Genomic DNA, 16,844 nt, shown 5'->3' on the forward strand with positions numbered 1-16,844 from the left:
CCCTTCTTTACACAAAGAAACAGGAAACAGCAGCAAGTTCCCAAGACCATCACCCAACTATATTCCTACTATATTTACAACATTCTGAAAAACCATGGCCGAGAGATTGAAAACCCCCGTGATGTGTTACTGAAGCTTGGTGAGATGGCCTACACAGGAGTCTCCAAGAAGAAGATTGTGTTTCGAAATGAAGATTTGATTGAGTACAATCTACAACCTTCCAAGTTCCTGTCTGGGTTCCTGATGGAGCTTTTGGAGAGAAATGTTTCTGCCCGGAGTGTGGTTTACACATTCCCACACCTCACCATCCAAGAGTTTGTAGCTGCACTCACACAATTCCTGACTCCAGATCCCGGGGAGATCGTGAAACTCCTCCGTGAAGCCCACAGTGAGGAAGATGGGCGATTTGAGATATTTCTCCGTTTTGTTGCTGGTCTGTCCTCCCCACAGTCAGCTCGACCCCTGGTGGAGTTTCTGGGTCCATTTCTTCATCAAACAACCTGCCGAGTGATTGACTGGGTGAAGGAGAAGGTTGAAGGGCAGATTGGAGACACGCAGACTGAAACTGGGAAGAGGAAGCTCCTGAACACATTCCACTACCTGTTTGAGTCTCAGAATAAAGCACTGGCTCGGAACACAGTGGGATCTATGGAAAAACTTTCATTTAGTGAATTGCGACTGACCCCGATTGACTGTGCGGTCCTGTCTCATGTCATTGGACTCTGTGACACAATAAAACACCTCGATCTGGAGCGATGCAACATTCAGTGTGAAGGGCTCCAGCGGCTGGGACCCATTCTGCACAAGTGTCAGGAGTTGAGGTAACTGTTTGGTCTCAGAGCGGATATTTTCATTGTTGAGAAGCCATTTCCTTTGTTCTAATAAAACAGAGGCATGTTCATTCGAGGATGTCAAGAGAGAAACAATGTCCAATGGTCACAAAGTGTGGGAGAATGGCACAAAGTAATAATGCTCATTTGAGAGCAGATGCAGATATGATGGGCCGATTGGCCTCCTTCTGAACCTGTAATAAATCTAGATTCTCTGATAAAACGACATCGTTTCAAGAAGGCAGATTCTCCTGGAATAGGCGTGGGCAATAAATGTTGGCATAACCAGCGATGCCCACGTTCCTTGAATGAATAAAAACATTATTGGGATGGATTTTAAATGATTAGAGCTGTAAAGGCCTCCCTCCAAAATGTGAAAAAGGATCATTCCCTCTCCCAACAGAAACCATCTGATTCTGTACGATGCGATACAGAAATTAGTTTGTCTTGTTCGGTGCAGCTTACAGTTTGTGTTTAATTATGATCAGGATTATTTTACTGCGCTCTACCTGTGTTATGTATTACAGTCGGTGTGTGTTATATTGGGACAATGTCCCTTTATAAGTCACGTGATCACTGGTGACATCATCAGTTCGGGTTGCTTTCTGAATGCCTGCGTTGCGCTGCCTCTACTGGCAGCCTCTGTGAACTCCGTCTTGCTTCTTGGATTAACTGGTTGTAACTGAAACTCAGAGCTTCTATCATTCATTGTGGGCCTCTGAATAGAAGCAACCATTTCTTTAAACCTCTATAACTCTTACAACGTCGTAAACCTTAAATTAAAATGTAGGGACAGTTTAAATTGAAACCAAAAACCCGCAAGCGGGCAGCTTTGTTTAACATGAAGTGAAATTAAAGTTTTGGCCCTTTCTGAGCTCACAAGCACAGAAACACAAATTAAACTTAAACTCATGAATTACTGCGTAATGCCCACAAACACAAGTTATTACATAACAGTGAAGCCCAAGATGCTGTTTTCTTTATTAATTGCTACCTACACTTGCCCTGCCAATGGCAATGATCGATGCACACATGTGTTCAGTCCCTCTGATCCTGCAATCCGTTAACCATTCTACCGATTATTTTATATTGCTTCCTCATGTGCATGTTTCCTGAAAGTATCACCTCACACGTCTCTGCATTGAACTTAATCTGCCACCTATCTGTACACTCCACCATAGTCTGTTTTTCAGTCCCAAGCTCTTCTCCTCACAGTTTACAATGCCTCAAACTGTTCTGTGATCAACAAACTTTGACATTTTCCTCGAGACTGCAAACCATAGAAACCCTACAGTGCAGGAAGAGGCCATTCGGCCCATCGAGTCTGCACCGACCACAATCCCACCCAGGCCCTACCCCCATATCCCTACATGTTTTACCCTCTAATCCCTGTAACCTACACATCTCAGGACACTAAGGAGCAATTTTAGCATGGCCAATCAACCTAACCCGCACATCTTTAGACTGGGAGGAAACCGGAGCACCCGGAGGAAACCCACTCAGACACGAGGAGAATGTGCAAACTCCACACAGACAGTGACCCAAGCCGGGAATCGAACCCAGGTCCCTGGAGCTGTGAAGCAGCAGTGCTAACCACTGTGCTACCGTGCCGCCCAAACACCTAGATCATTCACATATATCAGGGAAAAGCAAGGATCCCAATACCAACTGCTTGGGTTCTCCATTACCGACATCCTCCAGCCTTAAAAATATCCATTACTCTTTGTTCATCCAATTTTGTATCCACGTTGCTACTTTCCCATTTATTTTATGAGCTTATGCCACAAGTCTGTTGTGTCACTGCATCAGATGATTTTTGAATATCCATGTACACCACATCAACAGCAGAACCATCATTGACCCTTTCTGTTGCTTCCTCCAGTTCACAGCAATATAAAGCCAGTCGAAAACGGCATTTTCTTTTTACCAACCAATGAATTTAGTTTCCTCTGTGTCGCTATTAGATTCACCATTTCCCTTTTGAACTCAGCGTGGGCCGGCTCAGAGTAGCTGAATGATCAACTGACCCTCCAACCCTCAGCTAAGTTTAACACTACTGCTCCAGGCTGGAGCCGCAGACTTGACTCAATTGGATTGACCCAGTCTTTTCGGTTGTGGTTACTGCCTCCTGGCCCTCTCTTCATCCACTCCAACAAACTGAGATAGCTGGGAATTAAACCTGTATCAACTGCTTGGAAAGCAACTATGCTCGCTATTATATCACCATCATTGCATTTAGGGACTCCTGTGGTGTAGGTGCACCCACAGTGCTGTGAAAGAGAGTGTCCCAGGAGTTTGACCCAGGAACAGCGATATCTTTCCAAGTCAGGATGATGTGTATCTTGAAGGGAACTTCCAGGTGGAGATGTTTCCATTTATCTGCTTGTCCTTCTCGGGATCGAAATCACAAGATTGGAAGGCGCTGTGTAACGAGCCATTGGGAGTTGTTGCACTGCATCTTGTAGATGGTACACACTGCTCGCTCTGTACCTCTGTGGTGGATGGAATGAATGTTGAACGTGGAGCACCAGTCAACAAGCAGAGTTATCCTGGATGGTGGCGAGCTTCCTGAATCTTGAGCTGCACTCATGCAGACAAGTGGATGGTATTTAATTAAATTCCTGACATGTGTCTTGTAGATGGTGGAAATGTATTTGGAAGTCAGGAGGTGAGTTACTTTGTGCAGAGTTCCTGGCCTTCAATCTTCTCTAAAATCCACAGTAATGATATGTCTAGTCTGTTTCTGGCCAATGGTAGCATCGAAGGTGCTGATACTCAGGATTCAGGTGATGATAATCCCATTGAATGTAAAGGGAGTTGATTGTATTCATTCTTGGTGGAGATGGTCATCGCCTGGCACTTGTCAGCCTTCCTTGAATATTGTTCAAGCCTTGCTAAATATGGACAGGTCCTGCATCACTGTCTTGCGGAGTCGAGAATGGTGCTGAACGTTGTACAGACATCAGCAAACATCTCCACTTCTGACTTTATGATGGATGAAATTTAATTGATGAAGTAGCTGAAGATGGTTGGGACGAGGGCACTCTTCTGAGAACTTCCTGCTGTCATTTCCTGGAGTTGAGATGACCCTCTCTTCACACACTCCCAACAAACTGAGATATCTGGGAATTAAACCCCTATCAACTGCTTGGAAAGCAACTATGCTCACAATTATATCACTGGAATTGCATTTAGTGACTCCTGTGGTGTAGGTGCACCCACAGAGCTGTGAGAAAGCGAGTTCCAGGATTTTGACCCGGTCACTGTGAAGGAACGGTGATATATTTCCAAGTCAGGATGGTGTGTATCCTGGAAGGGAACTTCCAGGTGGTGATGTTTCCATTCATCTGCTGCCCTTGTCCTTCCAGGGATAGAAATCACAGACTGGGCAGTGCTGTGTAACGAGCCATGGTGAGTTGTTGCACTGCATCATGCAGATGGTCCAACAACCATAACTAACTTCCTTTGTGCTGGTGTTGCTCCAACCGGCAGATAGTTTTTTTTCTCTCATTTCCATTGACTTCAGTTTTTCTCTGGCTCCTTTTTGCTACATGTGGTCATATTCTGCCATGATGTCAAGGGCAGACACTCTCATCTCACATCCTGAGTTCAGCTCTGCTGTCCGTGTTTGCATCAAGGCTGTAATGAGGTAGGGGACTGAGTGACCCTGAGTAAGCACAAGCTCAGAGTCAGCGAGCAGGTCATTGCTAATTAAATGCTGCTTGATAGTCTCGATGATGCCTTCCTCTGTTGGTGATTGAGAGGAGACTGATGGGGTGGTAAATGGACAGATTGGATTTGTTCTTTCCTTTTTGTTTACGGTCATATCTGGGCAATTTCCCACTATTTTAGGTAAACATCAGTGTTGTAGCTCTACTGGAACAGCTTGGCGAGGAACAGAGCAGCTTCTGGAGCAGTAATCTTCAGTACAGTTACTGGAATATTGTCAAGATCTGTGGTCTTTGCAGTATCCATTACCTTTAGCTATTTCTTGACATGTGGGGTGAATCGAATTAGCTGATGAAATATCTGTGATGCTGGGGACCTCCTGAACGGTTTAGCCACTGAAGTTGGTTACTAATATTTGAGCCATATCTTTTGCACTGATGTATTAGTCGTCTCCGTCATGAGGATGGGATATTTGTGGAGCCTCCTCCCTCTGTTGTTTCATCATCCACTACCATTCACAGCTAAATGTGGCAGGACTGCAGAGCTTACATCTGAGCCGAGGAAACCAGAATTTCCTGAATGAGGAAACCTGCTGCTGGAAAATCTCCAGTCAAACTGTCAGTGATATGAAACCGGGTTTGCGGATAACCCTTTCCCTGGGCGGCACAGTAGCACAGTGGTTAGCACTGCTGCTTCACAGCTCCAGGGTCCCGGGTTCGATTCCCGGCTCGGGTCACTGTCTGTGCGGAGTTTGCACATTCTCCTCGTGTCTGCGTGGGTTTCCTCCGGGTGCTCCGGTTTCCTCCCACGGTCCAAAGATGTGCGGGTTAGGTTGATTGGCCAGTTTAAAAATTGCCCCTTAGAGTCCTGAGATGCGTAGATTAGAGGGATTAGCAGGTAAATATGTGGGGGTAGGGCCTGGGTGGGATTGTGGTCGGTGCAGACTCGATGGGCCGAATGGCCTCCTTCTGCACTGTAGGGTTTCTATAATTCTATGATTCAATGTGAGGATCGACTGGAAGTAAGAACTCATGGTAATTCCCGGAGATAGAACACGAGCCAGACCTGCAGAAAATGTAGAGCCTGTTTACTGTGGAATGTAGCGGGAGACACCCCTCCCCTATAAACTAATCAAACAGAAACATTTCAACTTTCTAATGGGAGAATATTCTTTCCTTGTTGTATAAAATTTAGGGGATGGACCTTAAAGCAACAGTTAGCACAGTTTCACACTTTAACTCGCCCTGAGATAGTATACAGATGTTATAATGTCAGCACAGGGAATCCCGAGCGATCCACTCTCACAGCTTTATCATTTAACCCTCAGTAAAATGTACAATTCTCAGAAAATGCTGGATTTATGTAACAGCAGAAATGATTTGAATTTTTGGAATCTTAGCAGGGTCAGTGAGATTCAGGAGGGTAATTCTGATGATCAGAAAATGAGACCAGAATGTGTGACATGTTTAAACGTTACTTGCTTGTTCACAGGATGTGGGCATCACCTCCTCGAGGGGCCATTAGCAGTGGGAAATAAATGCTGGTCTAGCCAGCGACACCCATATCCCATGGACAATTAAACAAAATATACATTTTGAGAGGTGTAAAAGAGTTAATTGTTCATCATTTTTCAATGCTGATTATTGCCTTTTCCATTCAACAGAAAGGGTTTGATATTTGATTTAATATTGTCACATTTATTAGTGCCAAAGCATACAGTCCATAGGGAAGGAAAGGAAAGAGTCCAGAATGCAGTGTCACAGTCACAGCTGGGGTGTCGAGAAAGATCAACTTGGATGAGATATAATATCGTAACTTGAATCAGGTCACCACTCGTGCTAAGTTTCTGACACAAAAATAGATCCAGCTATTTTTCCTGCTGAACATTAATCTGAATTTAATGTGTTTCTCACTTCCTCCATTTAGTCTGCGTCTCAATAAAGTGGGAGATTCAGGAGTGAAACTACTGTCTGCGGCTCTGAGGAATCCAGAATGTAAAATACAGAAACTGGAGTAAGTATCAGACTGTGTGAGATTGTGTTAATAATCAGTGGATGGTCTGACACTGTAAATTATTATCAGTGTCAGTAATCGTGTCATTAATAACCATTCCACATCATTCCTGTCAGTATTCGTGTTAAACACCACGGACCACGAATGACCTGTCCTCTCGAGAGTGTGAGTGAACTCAGCTATTGCTGCCTCCATCAGCTGCTCGGGTTTGTGTGTGCTCTCCTGTGCTGCCAGATTGTAACCCCTTTGCTAATAGAACATAGAACATAGAACAGTACAGCACAGTACAGGCCCTTCGGCCCTCGATGTTGTGCCGAGCTTTGTCTGAAACCAAGATCAAGCTATCCCACTCCCTATCATTCTGGTGTGCTCCAAGTGCCTATCCAATAACCGCTTGAAAGTTCCTACAGTGTCCGATCGTGAGAGACATTATCTGCTTTGGCGGACGTTATAGAGTATAATGTGACAATCCATCCTCTGACCCCTCCCCATCTTCAGAGCTACACGCCTGTCTCCCGCTCACCGCAGCTGTTGATTTGTGAGAGAGTGAAGAATGTTAGAGGGTAATGCACATTCCAACACGTCCTGCAGACTGTTCCTAACCCAGAGCTCCATGTGACCAATAGAAGAGACACAAGCTCCAAGTTATGGACTCCGCAGCAGAGTCTCTCCTGTGCCCATCCATTCACTCACTCACTCCCTCTAGATCCACATCCCATCTCACCATCAGCGATTGCCCACCCAGCCTCCAGGTCTCCCAGCTCCAGCACTGCATCTTCCATTGGCATAAGGATGACACAATCCAGACACTGTCACTCTTGGCTCCTTCTCTGACGCTCTGTGCCCTCTTCTACAAGAACATAAATTTCCATTGATACTCACCCATCAAAGACACACACAAACCTGACGCTAATTTAGACTGCCCATCATGGGACCACCAGGATGGTCACTCAGTGTCGGCAGTGCAGCAGCCATCTCTGACTGACTCCTTCCTCAGAGAGCGGTTGGGGTGTGGAATGGACTGCCTGCTGTCATAGTGAAGTCGGACACTTTAGGAACTTTCAAGCGGTTATTGGATAGGCAGATGGAGCACACTAGAATGATAGGGAGTGGGATAGCTTGATCTTGGTTTTGGACAAAGCTCAGCACAACATCGTGGGCCGAAGGGTCTGTACTGTGCTGTACTGTTCTATGTCCTATGTTCCATGTAACTCTTCACAGAGAGGCTGACATGTTCCTGAAGATTGATGCTGCTGTCTGGACATTGCCAGTGTCTGGGTGGAGATGGTCTTTCCACAATTTTTCTTTCATCCTTATTCACATATCAGCCTGTAGGCTTAACGCTCACCTTGTCAGAACATATCAGATTATTCATCTTTTGCCTCATTGCAGCCGCTGCTCAGACCCTTGGCAGTTTCTATCCAGACTTGCTTGGGTTGATGTGACAGGTCTCCTTCTCCAGTCCTGAGGGAACAGAACCTTCCTCCAAACCGAAATAGCCTTGAGAATTTCCAGGGAAGTGTCAGCGAATTGGGTTTAATCAGCCTTCTGCCATTTCAGCCCTTTGTTCATTAACCAGGGCTCCCTCACTGCTCCCTTCAGAGCCTTTAAAAGTGCTGCTGGCTGCCTTTTAATCTGGTGCCAGCTTTGCCTGAATGGGGCCTTCCCCTGCAGCCAGTGATTAAGCTCTGGAATGCACAGGGTTTTGGGGGGAAGGTGGGGGAATGACACTTAGTGAGTTGCTCATTCGGAGAGTCAGTGCAGACACAATGGGCCGAATGGCCTCCGCCTGCTCTGTAACAATACTGTGATTCTGCCTGTGCTGCCTGAGTGGACGGATTCCCCGAACCTGTCAGATATTTATGTGCCGGTCCTGGCAATAGTGTGGAGTTGGTTAGTTCAGTTGGTTCATGTCTCGAGTGTGATGTAGAATGACCCTAATGTTGAGGGTTTGGTCCTCTTACCGGCTGTGGGGTTCATGGAGTCCCACCTCCTCCCATTGCCTCACGTTTACTAAGTTGTATCCCTGAAGCTACATGTAACTAATTGTCTCTCTCTATTGGAGAGAAATATTAATATTTCATTGAGGACTATGGCGACTAACACTGTCCACACGGCAACATCACCGACTTCCAGCTCAAATATCTGTACATTTACAACCATTATCTTCACAGAATTGTTACTGAGCACAATGAGGCCATTTGGCCCATCGTGTCTGCACCAGCTCACCAAATTAGCAGTCGGAATTTGAGTCATTCTCCAGCGTTTTTCTCGTATCCTCACTCATTGTTTATATTCAAATAATCATCTAATTCCTTTTTGACTGCTTCGATGCAGCCGACCTCCACCACACTTCCCGGCTGTGAATTCCAGACCCGAACCACTGGCAGTGTGAGAAAGGTTTCTGTCGCATCATCTTCAACCCCACCACACACTCCATTCCTGAGCCACTGACCATCCCATGTCCCTCCCTGTGACTCAGGGTAAGGACATGGGAATCTTGTGCTCTTCCCTTTCACCATCATCCTTTTTGTCGTTTAATCACTCCGGCACTTCCATTTTGTTCTTTCCTTGTCACCCGCCCATCCCCAGCTTCCTGTCACTTAAAACAATTTAATTCACTGCTACTTCCAATTTCTAAGTTTCGCTATTTGAACTGAAACTAAATCTGTTTCTATCTTCACAGATATTGCCTGACCTGATGAGAGTCTCCAATATATTCATTCATATTTCAGATTTACAGCATCAATAGAATTCTGCCTTCTGTATCAACTGAAGTTGTGTTTCTTGAGTGTCCCGCGCTGTACATTATTATTGTTAATGATCTTATTCTTAAAAACACTGTGGATTTACCCTGATTCCTGTTATTTTTCTCTCTCTGATCTCCAGTCTCGATGCAAACGCTCTGACCGATTCTTGTGCCGAGGACCTGGCCTCTGCTCTCAGTACAAACCGCTCACTGATAGATCTGAATCTGGGTGGCAATAAACTGGGAGATTCAGGAGTGAAACTGCTGTCTGTGGCTCTGAGGAATCCGGACTGTAAAATACAGAAACTGCAGTAAGTAGCAGACTGTGTGAGATTGTGTCTATAATAACTGAATATTCAACAATATAATTTCACCACTGGTATTTATATAAAAAACACTGCCCATTACTATTGGCGTCAGTTATGAATAAGGAAAACTGCTTTTCCTCTGACTCCTGTTGCTTCTCTCTCTGATCCCTGAGCAATGGGATGTCAGTCCCACAAATCCTTGTGTTGAGGGAGTGGGGGAATAATGTTATGGCTCACCCTCTGAGGTCCTCTCCTCCTCCTCAGATGTGCACAGCTCTCCACAGACACAACATCCATTAATTAGTGAAACGGGGGAGAGTGAGTGGATGACAGTAAATGGAGGACAGGACATGGTGGTGGAGTCTCGCTGTTAGTAACAGATGTCAGTACAGTAGCGAGAGCTGAACTTAGTTCCAATGATCAAGATGCAGAATCAGTTTGGGTAGAGATAAGAATTAACAAAGTTAAAAGATCACTTGTGGGAATCATTTATAGGCCCCGAACAATATTCAGAATCTCCGACACAGGACACAGGAATATTAATGGGGTCTTGTAAAAACATTCTGCAATAATCACGGGTGATTTTAACATTCATGTACAAAGAAGAACAAAGAGCCATGCAGCACAGTAACAGGCCCTTCGACCCACCAAGCCTGCGGCGACTCCTCATTCTTATTCAGACCCAGTACTTATTGCTCAGACGCAGCTTCTATTCCTCTGTTCATCTCCCGTTCATGTTTCTATCAAGATAAACCTTGAACATTGGGAACGTGCCTGCTTCCGTCAACTTCACTGGCTGTGCATTCGAGGCACCCACCACTCTCTATGTGAAAACTTTCCCCGCACGTCTCCTCTAAACTTTCCCCCTCTTGCCTTCAAACTGTCCCGTCTTGTAGTTGACATTTCCACCCTGGGGAAAAGACTCCAACTATCGACCATATATCTGCCTCTATCAGGTCGCCCCTCAGCCTCCGTCTTTCCAATGAAAACAATCCGAGTTTATTCAACTTCTCTTCATACCTTAACCAGACCAGGCAACATCCTTGTAAACCTTCTTTACACCTTCTCCAAAGCAGCCACATCCGTCTGGTTGTCTGGCGATCAGCACTGCATGCAATATTCCATGTTGGGCCTAACTAAAGTTTAATACAGCTGTAACATAACTTGCCAACTTTTATACTCGATCCCCTGGCCAATGAAGCAAGCATGCTGCATGCCTTGTTGACCAAGTTATCCATGTGTGTTGCCACTTTCAGGGATCAGTGGACAAGTACGCACAGATCCATCTGTATGTCAATGCTCCTGTTATTGTTTACAGACAGGGAAGGCTGGGGGACGACCATGTGGTGTTGTATCAAATTATAGAAATAAACCTTTCCCCTTTGTTTTAGGAGACAATAACCAGGGGCATAGATTTAAGGCATTGGGGAGGAGTTTCAGGGGAGAATTGAAGATGGCACAGTGGTTAGCATTGCTGCCTCACAACGTCAGGGACCTTTGTTTAATTCTGGCCTCGGGTGACTGCCTGTGTGGAGCTTGCATGTTCCCCCCATGTGTGCGTGTTTCCGTCAGGTACTCTGGTTTCCTCCCACAGTCCAAAGATGTGTAGGTTAGGTGGATCGACCATGCTAAATTATCATTTCATGTCCAAAGATATGTAGTTTCAGTGGATTTGCCATGATAAATGTCCAGTGATAAGCAGTTGTGTGGGCCTGGCTTTTTCGGACAGTCAGTGCAGAGTCGATGGGGCGATTGGGCACCTTCTGCACAGTGGGGATTCTATGGTTCTGTGGAAAAGTTTTTTCACCCAGAGGGTGGTGGGAATCTGGATCTCACTGTCTGAAAGGGTGGTGGAGTCAGGAACACTCACAACATTTAAGAAGCATTCAGACAAGCACTTGAAATGCCGCAGCAGACAAGGCTATGGAGCAAGTGCTGGAAATGGGTTAGAATAGATTGCTACTTGATGGCTGACACAGACACGATGGGCCGAAGGGCTCATGTCACTTAAAACAATTTAATTCACTGCGATTTCCAATTTCTAAGTTTCACGAATTGAACTGAAACTAAATCTGTTTCTCTCTTCACAGATATTGCCTGACCCGATGAGAGTCTCCAACATATTTTATTCATATTTCAGATTTACAGCATCAGTAGAATTTTGCCTTCTGTATCAACTGAAGTTGTGTTTCTTGAATGTCCCGCGCTGTACATTATTATTGTTAATGACCTTATTCTTAAAAACACTGTGGATTTACCCTGATTCCTGTCATTTTTCTCTCTCTGATCTCCAGTCTCTCTGGTAACGATCTCACTGATTCTTGTGCCGAGGACCTCGCCTCTGCTCTCAGTACAAAGCGCTCACTGATAGATCTGAATCTGGGTGAGAATAACCTGGGAGATTCAGGAGTGAAACTGCTGTCTGTGGCTCTGAGGAATCCGGACTGTAAAATACAGAAACTGAAGTAAGTAGCAGACTGTGTGAGATTGTGTTTATAATAACTGAATATTCAACAATATAATTTCACCACTGGTATTTATATAAAAAACACCGCCCATTACTATTGGCGCCAGTTATGAATAAGGAAAACTGCTTTTCCTCTGACTCCTGTTGCTTCTCTCTCTGATCCCTGAGCAATGGGATGTCAGTCCCACAAATCTTTATGTTGAGGGAGTGGGGGAATAATGTTATGGTTCACCCTCTGAGGTCCTCTCCTCCTCCTCAGATGTGCACAGCTCTCCTCGGACACAGCATCCATTGAATAGTGAAAGGGGGGAGAGTGAGTGGATGACAGTAAATGGAGGACAGGACATGGTGGTGGAGTCTCACTGTTAGTAACAGATGTCAGTACAGCAGCGAGAGCTGAACTTAGTTCCAATGATCAAGATGCAGAATCAGTTTGGGTAGAGATAAGAATTAACAAAGTTTAAAGATCACTTGTGGGAATCATTTATAGGCCCCGAACAATATTCAGAATCTCCGACACAGGAATATTAATGGGGTCTTGTAAAAACATTCTGCAATAATCACGGGTGATTTTAACGTTCATGAACAAAGAGCCATGCAGCACAGTAACAGGCCCTTTGGCCCACCAAGCCTGCGGCGACTCCTCATTCTTATTCAGACCCAGTACTTATTGCTCATACACAGGTTCTATTCCTCTGTTCATCTCCCATTCATGTTTCTATCAAGATAAACCTTCAACATTGGGAACGTTCCTGCTTCCGTCAATTTCACTGGCTGTGCATTCGAGGCACCCACCACTCCCTATGTGAAAACTTTCCCCGCACGTCTCCTCTAAACTTTCCCTCTCTTGCCTTCAAACTGTCCCGTCTTGTAGTTGATCTTTCCACCCTGGGGAAAAGACTCCAACTATCAACCAGATATCTGCCTCTATCAGGTCGCCCCTCAGCCTCCGTCTTTCCAGTGAAAACAATCCGAGTTTATTCAACTTCTCTTCATACCTTAACCAGACCAGGCAACATCCTTGTAAAACTTCTTTACACCTTCTCCATAGCAGCCACATCCTTCTGGTTTTCTGGCGATCAGAACTGCACGCAATATTCCATGTTGGGCCTAACTAAAGTTTAACACAGCTGTAACATAACTTGCCAACTTTTATTCTTGATGCCCTGGCCAATGAAGCAAGCATGCTGCATGCCTTGTTGACCAAGTTATCCACCTGTGTTACCACTTTCAGGGATCAGTGGACAAGTACGCACAGATCCATCTGTATGTCAATGCTCCTGTTATTTTTTTCAGACAGGGAAGGCTGGGGGGCGACCATGTGGAGTTGTATCAAATTATAGAAATAAACCTTTCCCCTTTGTTTTAGGAGACAATAACCAGGGGCATAGATTTAAGGCATTGGGGAGGAGTTTCAGGGGAGAATTGAAGATGGCACAGTGGTTAGCATTGCTGCCTCACAGCGTCAGGGACCTTTGTTTAATTCTGGCCTCGGGTGACTGCCTGTGTGGAGCTTGCATGTTCCCCCCATGTGTGCGTGTTTCCGTCAGGTACTCTGGTTTCCTCACACAGTCCAGAGATGTGTAGGTTAGGTGGATCGACCATGCTAAATTATCATTTCATGTCCAAAGATATGTAGTTTCAGTGGATTTGCCATGGTAAATGTCCAGTGATAAGCAGTTGTGTGGGCCTGGCTTTTTCGGACAGTCAGTGCAGAGTCGATGAGGCGATTGGGCACCTTCTGCACAGTGGGGATTCTATGGTTCTGTGGAAAAGTTTTTTCACCCAGAGGGTGGTGGGAATCTGGATCTCACTGTCTGAAAGGGCGGTGGAGTCAGGAACACTCACAACATTTAAGAAGCATTCAGACAAGCACTTGAAATGCCGCAGCAGACAAGGCTATGGAGCAAGTGCTGGAAATGGGTTAGAATAGATTGCTGCTTGATGGCTGACACAGACACGATGGGCCGAAGGGCCTCTTTCTGTGCTGAAAAACTCTATAAAGGCCCAGAGGTTGGAAGTTGTGAACCAGAACCTGAATTTTCACCGATTCCTGTGATTTCTCTCTCTCTGATCCCAATGCAGTGGAATGTCAATCACATTGATTTTTGTGCCCTGGGTGTAGGGGAACAATGTCGGTGACTGAGGACCCGTTCACATGCTTACAGGGGGACACACATCACCCAGTCACACAACCCTTGATTTGTGAGGAAGAGTAAAGAGTGAATGGAGGCAATTGTTAAGATGCAGACCAGAAATTCCAAGGTGTTTTGTGAAGTTAGACTGGACCCTTGGTTTTACATTTGATTTTGGCATTGATGAGCATGAGGTGTTTCATTCCAGGTATGAATCAAGTGACCCACTAGGATGCTTTTATCAAACACAGTTTATTTAAGAATGCAGTTGGAATATAACAACAAGAATTAGCATAACCTTTACCAATTGCAAGACTTAGACATGACACAGTATAACTCTTAACAGCTAGCTATCTCTGTTGTTCCAATATAAAGCAATACCCACAGACATACACCCTTCTCCAACATTAGTTAGCACAAAAACAAGTAAGCTCACGTGATGCCGATTTCCAGCTTTTTACCACTTGCGGAGAGCCAACAGACAATTGTTTTCAGAGAAGGATGTCGCTCCGAACAGCCCAACCGCAGAGAGGTAACCCCAGTCTCTGACAGCTTCCAACACAGCAACACTTAAACAGCAAAAACTCCAACTTCAGAGAGGGAAACAGCACTGCTGTTTGTCTTAACTTCAAGCAGCTTCTGAAAGCAGAATTGAAACTAGAATGCTCTGTGAAAAATAGCTGTCCCTCAGTCACATGACATAACCTGTCAATCACCCACAATCAAGCTCTACACTGCCATCCCAGGGGAAACACTGAAACAACAGAACACTGCATTAGTTCAGATTAAAATCAACATGATGTCAATTATACTGCTTCAGTAACAATAAAGGAAACCGGCTACAGATAGCACGGTGCCAACAACATAACCTGCAGAGAAACATGATTAAAATAGAAACTAGAAGCAGGAGTCGGCCATTCGGCCCTTCGAGCCTGATCCACCATTCATTTTGTTCATGGCTGATCATCAAATTCAATATCCTTCAATATTCAGTATATTTCTTCAAGACAAAATATACATTCCAACACGTCCTTCAGCCGGTTCCATGTGACCGGTGATGGGCACACAAGCTCTATGTGTTGCAGGCACCAGAGAGTCTCCTGTGCCCATCCATTCGACCGCACACTCTCAGCTCCACAACCAGTATCGCAATCAGCGATTTCCCACACTATCTGCTGTTCTCCCAGCTCCAGCGCTGCTAATTCTACGTGTAAGGATGGCAAGATCTGGACGCTGTCAGCATTTTTACTTCATTTCCTGATGTTTCGTGCTCTCTTCTACAGGCAATAAAGTTCCATTGTTACTCTCCCATCAAAGACACAAGCCTGTGCTGGTTAGGTGATAGAAAATAGGAAGACTTTTCTATCACCTAGATGGGCAAGAATATCAGAAGGATGGAACACCAACCACCTTCAGATTCCCTCCCAAGCCAGTCACCAACCTGACTTGGAATATATTGCTTTTCCATCACTGACGTGGGATCATAATCCTGGATGTCCCTTCCTCGCGGCATTGTACCAGAGGATCTTCAGAATTTAACAAGATGGTTCACCATCCCCATCTCAGGGACAATTGTGGATGGGAACAAGTGTTGGCATTGCCAGTGACACCATCATCCCATGAAAGAATTAAGAAAGACCAGCGCTACCCACTGAGGGGATGGGTAATTGTGCCCAAACATAGTTACAGACGAGAGACACACAGCTGCTACAGGGCAACTTGAGTGACCATTGAGCAGGCCACAGGGTTTCTAAAGATAGATCTGATGGAGCCCTTCAATATACCCAGCAAGGGTCTGAAATGTCCAGGTGTTGTGCTGTGTTCCATACAACCTGGATCTAGAGTGGAGAAGCTTTGAACAAAGTGTGATGCAATACAATGTTGACCAGATGCTTCATGATGAGGAACCCCATGGACCACAGGCCAGGGACCATGGGATATGTGTCAGGGAGGGTCGAGATTCAGTGATACAGACATGTTTTGCATGAGTCACACTCTCACAGCCATTCAGTGTAATAAATCTTCACCATCTCCAGCACTGTTGCTGTTTCTGTGAATGTTTTATAATTTCCCTGGAGCCGTCACGACATGAAACAAAGGTATTGGAATTGTATTGACCTGATTCAGTGCTGTATTTCCCATCTCACATTCCCAGTGAACTGTTAAAGACCCAGTAATATGGTGAACGAGTTTTTTCGTGATGCTCCATCTCTGAATTTACTGAAAATACAGACATAACAAAGTGACCAGTAACAACAAAGTATCATCCTGTGAAACCCAAGGAAGCAACCCCACCATGACAACCACCGCCATCCCCGCACTTTCCGCTGAGCTGCAGGCAGCATCTTACCTCTCTCGACTGAGAATTTCGATGACCGTGGCCTTTGTCCTCGGATTTCCTGAGTCCTGGAAGGATCCGGCCAACTGCGGGTCCTCTGCACAGATGCTGGAGTTGTCTCTGTCATCATAGCTTTGTGAGGTGCTTGTGTCACAGTCGGAGCAGAAGGGGACCCACTGCCCACACCAGGGGCATCCTGAGAGGAGCTCCCGAATACTGCAGGCAGCCGCTCCTCTATCCATTCAGGGCAAACTAGACCCTCTCTGCTCAGCTGGGGAGGGCCTGACAGTTACTCCAGGCACATTTTCCAACCCCTCCCGCAGCCCGTGTTCCAC

The 16,844-nt window shown here is 45.4% G+C and overlaps 1 protein-coding gene across 1 annotated transcript in view; it reads left to right on the forward strand.

Moving 5' to 3' along the window:
- The first annotated feature begins 243 nt into the window (after positions 1–243).
- Positions 244–16,844, forward strand: part of LOC144483444 (NACHT, LRR and PYD domains-containing protein 3-like) — a 37,321-nt gene continuing 20,720 nt past the window's right edge. Inside the window, exons 1-4 of the mRNA XM_078202130.1 lie at positions 244–821; positions 6,426–6,512; positions 9,402–9,572; positions 11,864–12,034. Coding sequence (XP_078058256.1) covers positions 244–821; positions 6,426–6,512; positions 9,402–9,572; positions 11,864–12,034 — 1,007 coding nt within the window. The remainder of the gene's footprint in view (positions 822–6,425; positions 6,513–9,401; positions 9,573–11,863; positions 12,035–16,844) is intronic.

This window comes from Mustelus asterias, unplaced genomic scaffold (assembly GCF_964213995.1).
Source record: "Mustelus asterias unplaced genomic scaffold, sMusAst1.hap1.1 HAP1_SCAFFOLD_69, whole genome shotgun sequence".
Classification (NCBI taxonomy): Eukaryota; Metazoa; Chordata; class Chondrichthyes; order Carcharhiniformes; family Triakidae; genus Mustelus; species Mustelus asterias.